Source organism: Zonotrichia leucophrys, chromosome 1 (genome assembly GCF_028769735.1).
Source record: "Zonotrichia leucophrys gambelii isolate GWCS_2022_RI chromosome 1, RI_Zleu_2.0, whole genome shotgun sequence".
In the NCBI taxonomy this organism is placed as follows: domain Eukaryota; kingdom Metazoa; phylum Chordata; class Aves; order Passeriformes; family Passerellidae; genus Zonotrichia; species Zonotrichia leucophrys.
In genome coordinates this window covers 26815632-26831500 of record NC_088169.1, presented here as the reverse complement: position 1 = coordinate 26831500, position 15869 = coordinate 26815632, and the positions used below count along the sequence as shown (strand labels likewise).

Sequence of the window (15869 nt, the reverse complement as noted above, 5' to 3'; positions counted from 1 at the left end):
ATAAAGCAACTCACTCAGGTCAATAATTACTGCCTTCCTGTTCATAGATCAAGGTATTGCACATTTCAGTTTTAAGCCCTATAATTATTTGCTGGGGAAGCAGAGAAGCACCTCTCAAGATCTGGTAGATCTTGAATGTTTTCCAGGTTTTCAGAGGGAAGTCTAGGAATCAGTTTTGTTGGATCCTATCAGTTGGATTAGCCAACATTTTCCCATTCATTTGGTTGCTGATTTGATTTTCCTGATTTGTTTGGACTATAATATACATGTTTTCCCCCTATCATTGCACCAAATATGCCTCCAGGTCATGTCCTCATTTTTGAGTGTGTCCTGTCAGTTCCAGTTAAATCAGTGGTGCTTCAGGACAATTTGGAAATCCATTCTGTGCCCTCTGCCGTGTCCCTGTGGGTGCTTCCTCCCCTGCCCACACACATTTAATTACAATGAACAGCCACTCCAGAACCGTGGTGCTGACAGTGGTTTTCTTGGTCAGCAGATGCGCTAAGCCAGCCACAGATCAATGGCATTGATTGGTAAATGTACAGTGTGACAGATGGGAACATTCTGGGCAAGAGACAGAAAATGGGACTCCATCAGTAAAGGTTTTCTGGTTGAATTGTTCTGTCACATCCAAATGAAAATAACACAGCTGGGAGAGAGAGACAGTAAATTAGGCTTTGGTTGATTGATAAGAGGAGTTGTGTGGATGCCTTTCATTTGGCTGAGCTTTCATTTATCCAGCACTGCTGGATACAGCTGGGTGAGGCCAGAAAGTTCCTGCTTCTGCTGAGGGCAAGCCCATGCATTTCTGCCTGTTGTCTGTCAGCAGCTCAGCCAGGGATTTGGGGGGATTATCATTTAAACGCTGCAAGGGGGAAGAGAATTATTTGTTTACCTGAAGTTTTGGTGTTACCAAGTTGTTTTTATTCCCAGGCTCATTCAGACAGATGGCTGGAGCAGACAGCATTGCCCACAAGAAGAAGTATAGATTCAACTCTAGCTCAGAGTGGATATGCCTGCAATTTGTACACAGCATAGCTCTGATGTTTCTGTTCTGTTCATCACTCTGATCCTCGTTGAGAAGTTCTGGGGATTTTTTTGTGCTGTTAAGGAAAGAGTGGGGAGATTGATTTAGAAAGCATTGGGTAGGTAGGACCTTTTAACTGTGGTACCTCAATATGTAAGTAAAGGAGTATACTTGTCATATTTTACATATTTGTGGTTAAATGGTGAGCTTATGAGAAGAAAAACTCAACAACTTGGTCTCATTTTAGCATGACAATTGTGCTTACATATACAAGAATAATCCTTCCTTCCACCTTCACTGGTTTTCTGGAAGCAATTGTGTATATCAGTGTATACTCTAACAAATCTACTGGACTATTATAAGGAGTTACTCTTACTGAAAAGTATCTGTAGAGTATTTCTACTGTGTTTAACAGAGGTCTCATGAGTTCTGCACTACCCCATTCATGGCCAACTTGATATCCTTTTATTCTAGTGTCAATGCCAACTTTTGGGGATGAGAAAAGTCCCCCTCTCTTTTGTGCCTACTTTTTATGTATTTGTAGGATGCAGTCAATTAATACTGGAGGTTTTTTGTATGGCTATGGCCCTTCAGTCAAACTCTTCTCTTGTGTGAAACTTTTCTTTGTTCCTGTTTTAGCCTAATAATTATTCTGTGTGCTTGTTCCAGTTTGATTTTTTTCAGTTTTTATTTTTGTAAACCTGATCACAACGGCACACTTTTATTTTCTGGTGGAGAATCAGCTAGCGCCTTGTGCAGTGGCTCTTTTCACAGTGGAAAGTGTTTTCCTTAAGAGAGAAAAGCTGTAGGATTTCCCCTGCCTTTTTTCCCAAGTGGCACTCTGGTTTTGATTTGTGATCTCCATCATAATGCATGTGCTGTTCCTTCTCTCTTACTGTCAACAGAAGTTTTTCCCACAGCATTTAGGAATTCATAACACCTTTTTGCTGAAGTTTATTATTTGCACATTCTTGTTGTTTTCAATGTCATCACATCTCTTACTCCAGTCTTTCCACTGTTACTTTGTTGTGCTTTGTTTATTGACATGGGTTTAGTGTTGTCAATAAATATCAGCTTTTTATTTTTCTCTTAATGTTCTTAATAAAAATCTTAAATGAGGTGTAGCATTCTTCAAGAATCAGTCTCATTACTTTTTAGCAGCAATAACAATCTTCCTTCAGTCTCATTACTTTTTAGCGGCCTCTACTAAAATGTTTTTACCCATGTGTACTGCCTGGTTGTTTATAAAACATAAAAAGAGCAGAGTTTTGAATGATGAAATGATCACTAAAGCAGTAGGCTGCAGTGAAGTAGCTGGCATTAGCTGTGAGTGCACAGGGTGCAAAGCAGGGTGCCAGTGGTGTGCAGTGCAGTGCCTGCTGGCTAAGGCAGGTGGCTGCACGCTGAGAGAGCAGATATCTCCCATCTTTGTGCAGCTCTCTGGCTCACAGCTGTATCAGCCAGAGACTCCCAGGTTGCACAAGAGATTAAGCAGGGTAAGAGACAAGAATATTTGAACTGAATGGCATCATAGCTATGTATCAAACTCTTGAATATCCTTCTCTTTTGAGTGATTCATGTTATAACAATCTTTTGAGTCTCATCATATAGACTTCCAGGTTCAAAGGGAAGGACCACTTGGGAAATGCAGAAGGCTGTACTAAGCTGTAAAGTATTTCTGTTTAGACTGTTTGCTTTTAATTGCAGTTGAGCCTGTATTTATTTTGTTCTTGTGGCTGAATTTATTCTAATTGGGTATTGCCAGGGAACCTCTGAATGCAGAACTGGCTTGACAGCTGCATCTTTTCAGATCTGCATCTCCAAAGGGAGTGGACCTCTTCACAGGAAGTGTTTTTATTTAGCTGTGCAGGTAGAAAACACTGCTAGACCTAAACTGAGCTGAATTTGCAGCCTAAGATGGGGAGTGTTGTGATGAAAAGCATTTCCTTTCAGAGAGATTTGAGCACCTCAAGCATGTGCTTTTGGTGTGGAAAGCTCCTTTTATGGCTATGTGTGACATGCATGACACCATGTTTGCAAAGTTGTTGTTGACAGCTGAGCTTTATTTTTATAGTACCATCAACCCAGAAAATTTCAGCAGATTGATCAGTTCTGGGCTGCTTCTTTATCTTCCTCTGGCAGCTCTCATCTACAGGTGTGTGAGTTGGCAGGATTCTCACTCATCCATGGAGTTCCTCTGTGATTGCATTTGAAGCATAGTGGTGTGCCCCTTGGCCTCCAACATCACATCTGGCACTCAGAGACAGGAGCATTCTGCTGGTCAGCTGAACAATTAAGAGCTTTGAAATATGGGACTGCATCATGTTCTGCTGTTTACCCCCAGCCACAATGAAAGCACTAATGCTTGAGCATTAGAGGTCAGTTGAATATACCTAGGAATTAAGCATGCACTGTCCTGTTAAGCTGAAGGTGGAATAAAGGAGTCATGTGCCTGTATTTAGAAACCATGATAAGCCAGAAATCCTTATTACTTACAAATCTGAACTGCTAGGGGATTTGTGAGACTTGAGCAAGCAGGAAATAAGCAACTGATGAGGTTTTTTTCTTTAAAATTACACAGGTAATAACACTTGAAATAATTTATTTACTTTCTGTATCATATCTTCCACCAAGTCTCAAACCTCATCAATAAATGAACAATCTCATTATTTAGGTGTGTTTTAGGTGGCAGGGTAGAACTCTTACACTTATGTGTGAAACAGAAGTTTGCTGTACATGACAGTACCCATACTGTCAGCCTTACTTTTGTGAGGAAGCATGCAGCAAAAGCACCCTAGTGTTTAAAAACACTGAAGAATATTGTGTTCCTTGACGTGTGTCTATACACTACTGTATTTACACTGGAAGCAGGACCTGTTCCACCAAGGTAAAGTCAAGAATGCCTCCTTCATTCTGATAAAAAGCCTTCATTGATATAATTTGATTATGTTAAACTTAAGTTATCTTCAGTAGGCCATCCATGCACTACTCTATGTGGGACTGCAGCCTTTGGCTGTCTGTGCAGATGTGCTATTTCCTTGTTTATCTACCCAGTAAATCAAAGTGTCATCCCTTTCAAAAGCCATCTGCAGAATAACTTGTCAGGTGAAATCTTAGTTCAGCTAGGATTGATCAAAGGTAGAATTCCCTGGCTGCATGCGAAGGAGGAAGTTAGGTAGAGTAGCATAAACACAGAAATGTGGGTTTGGGAGAAGAGGTCCTGGGTTTTTTGTGATGTGGAAGAACCTCTTAGTGGCCAAGCCTTAGTATGCAGCACAAGGCTTACTTATTTTGTGCTTTATATTTTATTAGAGTAGCCATGTTGGAGGGCTGTTGGATTTTTTTAAATTTTGTTTTTATCTAATGGCTTGAGTTGTGAAAGCAGTCCTGTGCATGTGGTACTGAAATGATACTTTTGGCAGAGCCATCTCCATGCTGAAGGGACTGTGCTGTTCTACCTGCAGAGTTAACGCAGCACAGCCACAGCAGCTTTTTTTGGGTTTTGTTTTTTCGGGTTTTGTTACTTTCTGATGGTCAGCCAGGGCTCTGTATGTTCAGTTACAGTTTTAATAAATGAACCTTCCTGTATATGTCACTTTGACAGTAAGAAGCATAACATATCAGCTGACAAATGTATGATGGGTTATATGTGCTCAAAGCAGAACCCAGTACACAGTTTTGTATTTTAACTTGTAAATCCCCATAAAATGTATTAATATGCTTGAAGTTATCTGTGTATTAAATACCAGAACTCATAAAACTGGAAATGTAACTGGAAATCTAACTTTCCATACAAAAAACAGGTGAGGAAATATTAATCTTCCCATTTTGGCCTTTCAGTACTTAAAGAGATCTTCAAAAAAAGGTGGAGAACAACTTCTTACAGGAGCAGATCATGATAGGACAAGGGGGAATGGTTTTAAATTAAAATAGGGGATGCTTAGATTAGATGTCAGGAGGAAATTTTTGACTCAGAGGATAGTAAGGCAGTGGAACAGGCTGCCCAGAGAAATTGTGGGTGCCCGTCCTTGGAAGTGTTTAGGGCCAGGTCAGGATATCTGAGAGGTCCCAGACTTGGTTTGAAAGAGTGACCCTGCCACCACTGCTAGTAATATATTCAAACTGTAAATCAGTCTCATTAAAAACACTTGCTATATTTTTAAATTGGAATTTGAGTTGTCCTAATTTGCAGGTATAGCATTTTTTGAAGTCTTTCTCCTATTTTATTGAAAAGCCCACAATGCCTAGTGTGCTTTCTCTATGATTTTGTTGACTTTACTTTTCATTTTTCTTGCATAAATGCTACAAATAAAGAGGTTCCTTACAGAACTCAGTTTTTCTAAATATGACCTTTTCTTTAATGTCTTTTCCAGTTCTTCAACTGCCTGAATTGTAAATATCAGAGCTGGGTGGAGTTTTCTAACCTCAGTTTTGCTAATGTCATAATCAGAGATGATATATTCTCTCTTCAGTAGTGAATATATCCAGGGATTGCTTTGGCTTTTTTGAGCTATGATGTGCTTACTCTGGATTTTATTGTATTTGCAACTTAAGATAGTACAAAACAGTTTTTCCAAAAGTTCAGCTCTATTAAGTGTTTGGTTTTTTAAAATGTGTCATGATAAAAAGAAGCACTGACAGCAGGCTTTGATACCGTTTCAAAATATTGTATAATGCACATGCAGCACAGGTAGGAACATAAAGAATGTGTTGGTGTAAGATGTGCGCTGGGAGTTAAGGAAATTTAAATGAAGATGTAGTAACTTTTGTCTACCTCATTGTACCAGATGTGAGGGTTTAGTTTGAGAGATGCTTAGAAAATGCAACCTTTGTTGCACTAGAGCTATATCTGCTGGTCTAGCTCTCAGTTTTAAGTGCTTCTGTCCCAGTCTCACGTCGTGTGCTCAGTGGCCCCCATGGTGTGACTGTAGCATTCTTGTGAAGAGCTGATGAAAGTAAGAATGGGGTTCTTCTTAAGCATGAGAGGATATCACTGCTGTGTTTTGTGCTGAGGTGTTAAGAATAACTTGTCAGTGTGGTCAACTGATAAAATACCTATTCTTCCTAATCCCAAGGAGGAGTTAAAAACACAGATCCAGGAATCCTTATTCAGCTGAAGTCATCAGTCATTAAGACTCATTATACAGTTGTAAGCTTTTTTTTTTAAAGTTTGTTTGCTCAACAGGCGTGATAAGCAGTTGTGGTTTTCAATGCTTGTTCTTGCATTTCCTCTCTGTTTGAGGACATTGGTGATAAAAGTCTGTCAAAGGGTTTTCCGAGTTAAGGCCTTGCTCCTGGGTCAGCCCCATAAGCTGCAGACTTCTCCAAAGCATGCAGCTCTTTAGGCAGGCACAATTCATGGGCTGCAGTGACTGGAGTCAGGCCAAGCTATTTGGAAACAGCCAGTGGGGAATATTTTGTGTGTGGTGTGTCTGTCAGCTCAGTGATACTGTGAAAAACTGCTATCCACAAACGTAGCCGTTCCAATGGTAGCAGATATGGAGAGGGAGGAGAGGAGAGCTGGCCAACAGTATTTTGCTCAGTCATATCTAAGCTATATGGGAATGGTTTGGTATCTATAACTTTAAGCTGGACTAGCTTTAAATTATGCAAATGTCTCTACTGAGCAACACATAATAGAACTGGTGCGTAAATAAATAATTAAAATAGCCAATTTCATTCTCTGTAACTAGAATGTCTGAAAGTTGCATTTGTGTTTTCCAAACACATGCTTCTAACTTCAGTGTGTTTGTCTGAGGAGTCAGACATTAAGTCTTTGTTTATTTGTATTTAGTCTCTGTCTTCTGTAATGTCTGGAAGGATGACATCTTTGCCTGCCTTTCCATCTAATCAACAAGCATCCTTGTTCAGTTTCCAAATGGCAGGTAGCTACTACATCTGCTCAGAATCCCACTGTGCTCTGTGAAATGCAGATGGGAAACCAAAGGCTCTTTCAGCTCCCTGGGATCTGTTTTCCAAGTTTGGGAGTAGAAGCAAAAGATGAATACAGGCAGGTGGCATTATGTAGAAACAAATACTGCCTTTTTGTGCTGCTGGAAAGGTGTTAATAGTAAGTAATTTCTCAAGATATATCACTCTATATTCTGTGTAATCTCAATATCAACCAATAAGGATCTATAAAATGCTTGCATTCTCATTTTTTTAAGATAGTTCAGCCATCCAAAATAAATTTGATTTCCTTGTATTTATTTATGCCAATGTTCAGTTTGAATGATACAGCTAATGCTGGTGGTTGTGTGAGTTCAGTACCCCAGGACAGAAGTTCAGTCAGTTTAGTTTGAAGGAAGAGATAAAATATAACTTGAGTCTGTTGCTTGGTTTGTTAGAGGTCTTTTTTTTTTCTGTTCCCTGGAAAATGAGGAACTTGTGCTTTAAAAATGGCATAGTTAAGAGGTTATAGCTTGCCATTTAACCACATATCTGCAGGATATCACTCTGGCCAGGACACCTGCAGGGGTCACTCTGGCCCGATCTGCAAAAGAATTGGCAGTACTCTTGTGTTTCCTCCTTTTCCTGTTGTGGCTTGATTTCTTCCCAAATGTAGGTTGTTCAGCTTTTAATGTAAGGCTCCTGATGTAGATACTTAGAAGGCACAAAAGCGGATATGTTTTAAATGTTTATATTTTTCCCCTTGACTTGAAATGTAGGAAGTGTAGAATGGAGTGCTTTTCATGAAATTCTGTTCATGGAAACCTCTGAGTTTTTGTGCCAGCCCTTAGGCCTGCTCTATTTCCCTCCTGGGTTTCAGTGAGGTGTGGTAGCAAATGGTATCTCCAGCAAGGACACATTCTTGAATGGTGCTCGGTGGTATAAAAATGAACTATTTCTGCTACTATGGGAGAAGAGAGAACATTGTCATCATCTCACACACACACACCCATCCCAGTTCTCATGGACATTTATAAACATATTCTTGTGAATAAAATACTTTACATTGTGTGGACTGTGAGAAAAGTTAAATCAGCCAATTTTTAACTTTCCAGTTGGTTTGGATCTCCGAGACAAATCATTCTGTTCCAGGCTGGGCTCTGTAGGCTCTTGAAATAATAGAAATGCTGGAAGATAAGCAGCAGAGCTGAGGTCTTGTTTTGGGTATTTTTGTAGCACTTACAGATTTAGTTCCATAGGAATATGTATATTTAACCTGACATATACACAACAGAGCGGAAGGATTTTTTTTCAACTTGTGTAGCTCTTGACTCCTAGAGGTAATTTAAGACTATAAGAGTATTGCTTCTTAAACTTTTATTTTTGGAACCTCTTAATCTATTTGTAGCAGAGAACAAGGTCATAGAGTCCCTACAAGCTTTATCCTTATTTCCTGCAAATCTTATTACTGTTCTGGAGCACAAGCAGCCAGTTATGTCTTAGTCCTGGACATGCTGGTAAGGTCCAGAGGTGCTGCCTGTTGTGACAGGGAGAAAATGAAATGTACTGTTAGGAGTGTCTCTGCCAGGACAGGTTTCCAGCTCAGTGACTGCATGCCACAGGCAGTGCAGTGTTAGCAACAAAAAGCCCTTTGAACAAGGGAAAGGTCCCTTCATGTGGTCACCTGTGCTGTACAGTAGTAATAAAGCAGCTGGCGAAGCTGGCTTTTCCTGTTTGCTGCTTGACTCCAAGAAGCAGCAGCTGATGATCCCAGCAGAGCCACAAGGCTACAGTGCTGTTCAGAGACAGGATTTTGATGAGGAAGGAGCACTTGGCAGGATGAATTCCATGTGGGATCCTGCCCACGTTGCCCTCTGTTACACTCTCAGCCATTCCTAAATTTAGCAAGGCATCCAAAATCCATAGGCAGGTACCCAGAACAGACTGGGCAAAGCACACGGGTAAGCAACAAAGGGAAGGCTGAGAGGAAAGTACAGAAAGCCTTGGATCAGGTTACAGAAGCACTTGAAAATGCCAAATTGCCAACTGAGAAACTTGATATTCATGTAGGTATTTTTCTGGAATTTAGTAATAAATTAATAATACAATAATAATTTATAATGCAATATTTCATTTCTCACCTTCCAGAAAATGTGATGAAAAATAATGTAGTTTGTGATCACCTAAAAATTATCACTTCTGTTTGACCATTTGAAGGAAAATAGGAAACAGCCTGGCTATGTATGTTTTTTCAGGGGAATGGTATTTTGTCAGAGGACATTCCTATAAACCACCTAGATCATCAGATATCAACAATATAATTAGCCTGTTTTTTTAATTAGCAAGTGGAAGATTGAGAGCAGTTACTGACTCAGGTTTGTTCTGGGTCATCAACTGCTCAGTATTTTGCCAGGTTATTGAGAGGGGAAAAAATAATTAAGATGCTAATTTAATGTGGATCATGCAAATCTAAAATTTCCAAACAGTTTGTAAGATGTAAAATATGTAAGGAATATAAAGCTAATGTGTTTCCATGGTAGATGAGTAAAAATAATTGCCTGCACTGTATTTTCTGAAAAACAGCTTTCTCGTGTGGGGGAGAGATAGGCTTGTGTAGACTTGGTTATAAACAAGGATATTTTGACTTCTGGGCAGAGCAGCCAATTATAAGATATTAGGAAAGTAGGGCACACAGAGAAGCATTGGCAGCAAGGGAGCGCTGCAGGATTTTTGCTGAGGGGACATTTCCACAAGGCTGAATGAATGGGAATCCCCAGTAAATAAGAAGGGAACAGAAGAGCCATGTAGGTTAAATGTTACCAAGCACTCAGGCACTGAACCAAGTTACAAAATCATTTTCCCTAGTGAAACCAGATGTGGACTGTGAAAGGTGTTCCTTGTAAGTGATCTGTGGGTAAGTTTTGCACAAATATAAGGTCCTCCAGGAAGGTTTCTGAAGGATTTCCAAAACGTGGCTTTCCTAATTTGAGGTGCTAATCTTATATATATATACATTTATGTATAAAAGTATATGTACAGGAAAAATAAATAGAAAATTGTAATTACATATTAATTATGTGTAATAATTATAATTAATACCTGCATGAACTATAATTGACATACAACAATTACATGTAAATGTGTCTTGAGTGCAGATTCTTTTAACCTAACTTCTGTTGTGAACTGGCAGCTAATATCCTGAAAACCCCTGCTGCTCAGTTATTGGCATTTGCATAAATCGTTAATCACTCCTCCCACTGGTTCTGCAGCAGGGCTGGGCTCAACATTGCCGTGCTGTGTCCCAGGGCACATGGGAGCTGCTCCTGCTCCACGAGGAACAGCAGGGGGCTGCCCCAGATAGATGAATAGCTCCTTTTTTCTTCCTCTCCAGCAGTACAGTCTAACAGACTTGAATGAAAGTTTAATTTACACCAAAGCTTCCGGGCTGCTTCAGTAATTTGTGAAGTATCCACATCATCTGTCTGTTAACTTTTTGCTTCCCAGCTCTCAGAGCTGGGTGCGTGTCCAGTTGTGTTCCTGAGAGCGTGACATTTACTTTGCTGTACCAATTAAAAATAGCAGCTGCTGTTGCTTTCAGCATATCAGATGATGGCAGCAGAGCGAGTGGGCTGCTGGCCTTCCTCCTGAGGACATTTGCCAGTGGTAACTTGAAGATTTCAGTACTCACATGTTTCAGGAGCACAGATAGAGGAAAAAATGGTTTGTGGATGTATGAGAGGAGGAAGGATAGGAAGGGGAAAGGGCTTGTTCTGCTACTTGTTATTTGAGATGTGATTAGATTTCACTTGCATTAAAGCAGCAAGTGAAAAAATAAATTTAAAAATAAAAAAGCGTTAAAAAAATATGTACTCAGCCAATTAATGTTAATGTTACTGCATTCCAGTTCAAAATGAGCACAGCACTAATACAACATATGCAGAAAGAGAGGATTTTGTGTTGGTACTGTGGTCATGGTGTGTTTTCAGTACACTTTTCCATGGGATTTTTTGTGTTTAAGCTGTTGGAGCTTTCCCTGCAAGCAATTGAAAGGTAGATTGTTAAATAATTTTTTGAGTGGCAGTGACTGTTAGGTCTGTAGAGGAGTTTTACATCTCAGTCTTCAGGGAGAACTCAGACAGAAAGCTAGGCTCCTAAAGATTGAATGTGATGCTCTGTAGTACCATTAAAAACTCCTGTAGATGTTCCAGTTTGGACAGAACAAATGTAGAGCAAATAACTCATGGGGTGGGATGTCTGTTCAGGTAAACCATTGGCACAGGAAAGAGTGGAATATTAAACTGCTCTTGTGAAATTACAGAAAGTTAAGTGGTTATAGATGTACTGCATAGTTTGGACGTATTTTTAAACTTACCTGTGGCACTGGGAGGTTTTGTTAGAGTTATTTCAGTCAAATAGACTTTGCTCTGATTCCTTCACCTTTATATGAACCATTGGCCTGTGCTGTGTGTCTGGGGCCATTGATAGAATCCAGTTAAGACAGAGAAACCTGAATTGCAGCTTTCCAGAATCAGTGAACGACAGAAAGGCATAGAAAAGCACTTGTGGTACCACGGGTTTCTTTCCATAAACAAAGGTTAACACAACATAGGTCTTGTCAGCAAAGTGCTCATGAACTATCAAAAGTTGCTTCCCAGGACTGGAGCAGCCAAATCCAGATCAAATGTTTCTGTCAACATATAAACCCAAAATATGAATTTCTTAAACATCTGTGTAATTCTTGTGTCATACTGGGGCATTTGAATACTTATGAATTGCAACATCTTTTTCTTTCCTTAAATGTACCCAAAGCTACTCATTTATAGAGCTGAGGTGCTTGTTATTCTGCCTGCACCTTGGTAATGAAATCGCTTACTCTGACAAACAGGCTGTGGACTGACAGCCAGAGTGCTCTGTTGTTCTTAATTGTGGATTTACCAGTTACTGCAGTGACCCCAAGTGCAGGAATGTAGGTCTTATTTCAGTCCCTGTCTTGCAGGTAAAGTAAGTAGGAAGAGATGTTGCCTGAGCAATCTGTAAACTTCTTCTCAGAATTATTCAATCAAAAATGGGATTTTCTTGGTTCAGAGAAAGGAGAGGAAAACTCCTACCTTAATGGCTAGGTCACTCCTAGGAAGATGGGGTGTATCCAGCATCTCTGCACAGCTGATGCTCTGGGGAGTTTGCATTTCTAGTTTGACTGGACCTGGTCTAAAGGCTACAGGTTATTGTGGTGGTTTGGGTTTTCTGTTACCTCCCTGGGTGTCATGTGGACTGGGAGTTGTGCAGCCCCCCACACAGGAAGGAGGTGGTGGTGGTAATACTGAACTATTTAAACTTTTGTAGTTGAAGCTAGCAGTCAAAAACCACCTAAACAATCCTTCCTTGGGAAGGAAGAATGCATTGCCAAAAAACATCAGAGAGAAAGAAGATACTTCAGTAGGCATGAATGAATGAAGTGTTTGTGTGGAGGGATGAGCTTGGCTGAAAAAGCAGCACTCTGTGACCACAGTGCAGAGATCTTTGGGCTGGGGGTTAATTTACTTCACCCTGGGATTCCTAGGCTCAGAGTGCCTTTAGATGTCCAGCTGCAGAGGACATTCTCTTCAATTTCATGAAAGGATTATGTGCACAGATTCCTGAGTCTTGATTTCTTCTCTCCAAGATTATTACAGTCCTGCAATGTTGGGCCTGAAAACTGATCAGGAAGTCCTTGGAGAACTTGTGAAAATGAAAGTTCCAGCTGTGGCAGAGCTGATGGAAAGACACGGAGTCATGTGGACGCTAGTGGTGTCACGCTGGTTTATATGCCTGTTCATTGACATCCTTCCAGTGGAGGTAACTGGTAACATGAGGTTCTCTTACTACACCCCTGATTATTTCATTTGTACTGCTTTAGTAATTGCTTACTGGAAATCAAGGTTAATCTGAATTCTCTCCTTTACTGCAGACTGTGCTCCGAATATGGGATTGTTTATTCTATGAAGGGTCAAAGATCATCTTCCGTGTGGCCTTAACATTGATTAAGCAAAACCAAGCTTTTATTTTGGAAGCCACGAATTTCCCTGACATTTGTGATAAATTTAAGCAGATCACCAAAGGAACATTTGTAACAGAGTGTCACAGCTTCATGCAGGTAAATTCTCTTCAGCTTTTAGTCATTCCAAATTAAAACCAAGACTGACTTAGAAATGTTTTTCACTGAGCAAAAGATGGATACAGTTAGGAGAAACCCAGCTGTTAGGATTGTTTTTTAAATAAGAAACTAAAACCTTTCTAATAAATATATTAAATAATTTGTATTTAATAATTATTATCAATTAAATATTATATTTAATAGTTATTACCTGATTCCATATATAGAAATCCATCCACATTATCTGTCATACAGGGGAAAAAAATTATTTTTGCCCTTTTTACCAGTTAAGGCAGAAAGTCTGATGAGAAGAAAATTTTAGTGCATTTTTCCAGTGAACTGTGGATATCAATCCCGTGCAGTTCACTTTCAGATGAACTGTAAATACAGTATTGTAGAATAAGCACAAAGTGAATTTTAAATTTGCACTGATAATTGGCTGTAGTGCCTGAACACACAGAATTCTGTTTAGAACAAGATGGTGCTGGCAGGTTCTTATTCCAGACAGAAACTCATGAAGTTCAATGTCCAAATGCTATGACAGTCTGCAAGCTAAGAAATTGCAGTGAGCAATTTCTTTTAAATTATTAATACAATGGCTGCCACATCAGATAAAACATTAGATTCAGGGCTTATCTCAGAAGATGGAAACATAAAAGGTGGTAGCTGCAGAACAAGTAACAGGAGCACATCTGTCATAAATCACCTGGTCAACTCCACTATCATTGTTTGCTCAGTGTGCACAAACCCACGTCCTGGAGGGTCACACTTACCCCTCAAAGTGTTTCATGCTCACGACACATCTCTGTGCCTAGGTCAGTCACAGCAGGCTGTCACTTATACTTTCATTATTGTTCATATAGAAGAAAAATTAGCTTAACTTAGTGACACTTTGAAGTATTTTAATTAAAGGAGCAAGAGAAAAATCACAGGTACAGCTTTAATTTAGAAAGAAGATGTGTGAGGGTTTTTTCCATTCCATAAACAGTTTAGAATAAAAATTTTATTAAACGTTAACTTAAGAACACCTGTTCAGGGGCTGATGCTAACACTTGTCCTTGAAGGACTTCCCTCCCCCCTCTTTAACTGTGTTAAATTTTACACCAGCTATTTTTAGAAAATCAACCACCTTTTTCTTGCAGTTACCCTGAGTAAAAGCATTTTAACCGTTATTTATTGTAGTAATGGGGCTTTGAAGACAGTTAGATAAACAATTTAGGTTTATCTTCTGTAACTTTGAAACTTTTGTGCTTGGATGCTTGTTGGGTTTTTATCAGCAGTACAGGTATTAGCAGCAGTAGAGGTGATGGCAGGTATCTTTGTGCCTCCTCCCCCAGAAGAGAACCTTAGCCTTCAGTTTGAAGGTTTCTTTGCCAGAAAGCTGTTCTGAATTGGTTCAATTACAGTCTCATCACTAGAGCTGTCATTTAACAGCTCCAGAGAAATGAGGTGCCCACACACCTTAACTGTAGCCTAAAGTGCATAAATCTGGAGCTTTGCTTCAGTTTTGTTCACTCAGAAGTTCTAGGTGAAGTAGTGGAACAAATATATTGTTCTTAAACAACAAGTGAAAACAAAAGAAAAAAAACTAATTGAAGATGTGTGCTAGCATTCAGCACCCACCAAGTCCTTACATCCATATCCATTACTGCTCTAGGAAGCCTGGTAGAGAAGAGGAGCAAAGGTAGTGTGTCCTGAAGGATTAAAACTGATTTTTTGCAGTAGGAAGACACTGGTGTCTTTGTGTTCCAGAGCCTGAACCACCTCTGCTGGCACCACACAAGAAGTGCACTGGTGCTGTGTCACATTACTCAGGACAGTTTAATATCTTCTAAATATTACACTTTCTACCACCTACCATCTAAAATAATCTCAACTGGACACACATTCAAACCAAATTTTCTATTTGTGCAACTTACTGCATTTGTTATGAGCTGCAGGTTTACTGTGTGCTTACAGCCCAGAAGATGAAGATGTTACCCTGTTACAGGCAGGCCAAAGAGCAGTGAGCAATTTCACAGTGTGGACATGGAAGCAGGGTTTTGACACCTCAGAATTCTAGCATGCTGTCCAAAGCCAGCATTTTAACTGACAATTTTCTTCTTTTGCCCTCAGAAAATATTTGCTGATCCTGGAAGCTTATCCATGGCAACAATCAACAAACTCCGAGAGACTTGCAGGGAGAAGGTGCTTTCTCAGGGATAAATGCCAGATGTAACCAGGTGGTTAGATACTACAGCAATTGACACATTCCTCTATTTGCACTGATTAAAGCACACTTTAAGTTTTCCATGAATTAATTGACACTTGACCAATTTTTCCTGCCTTTTCAGTAAGTGTGTTAACACTTTGTACTGTATGTCAGATTTGATAACTGGAACTGGTGGTTCTGTTACTGTTTGTTGGTGGTGTGTTGTTTTTATTTTTTAAGGATTAAGGTATCTTCAGACTAGAATGTGATCAATGTCAGGAGGACCCTCCTTTTAAATAAATAATCCCAGGGAATTTTGTAATATTAAAAGCAAACAGATGTAAAAAATTATGTATTACTGTGTTAACTGTGACACTATTACCATTTGTACAAAATAAATTAATTTAATTTGTCAGAACCTGTTTCATGGTGTAGAGTAAATTATGTGATCTGAGTCCTGACTGTCAGTCATTGGATGGAATACAAGCATCTTTTTCCTCACTGCTCTCACTTCATGAACTCAAATAAAGCAAAGTGCAGGGCAAGAGAGCAATCAGTGATCATCACTAGCAGTTGATCTATGCAGTGTGAGATGGAGCAGCTGTAGTGCAATTCTCCCACACCCGTGT

The 15869-nt window shown here is 39.6% G+C and overlaps 1 protein-coding gene across 3 annotated transcripts in view; it reads left to right on the top strand.

Moving 5' to 3' along the window:
- Positions 1 to 15658, top strand: part of GRTP1 (growth hormone regulated TBC protein 1) — a 35883-nt gene extending 20225 nt beyond the window's left edge. For all 3 annotated transcript variants that reach the window (XM_064709589.1, XM_064709580.1, XM_064709598.1), the window contains exons 6-8: positions 12579 to 12751; positions 12864 to 13049; positions 15165 to 15658. In XM_064709589.1, coding sequence (XP_064565659.1) covers positions 12579 to 12751; positions 12864 to 13049; positions 15165 to 15254 — 449 coding nt within the window. In that variant the 3' untranslated portion in view covers positions 15255 to 15658. The remainder of the gene's footprint in view (positions 1 to 12578; positions 12752 to 12863; positions 13050 to 15164) is intronic.
- Positions 15659 to 15869: the final 211 nt, after the last annotated feature.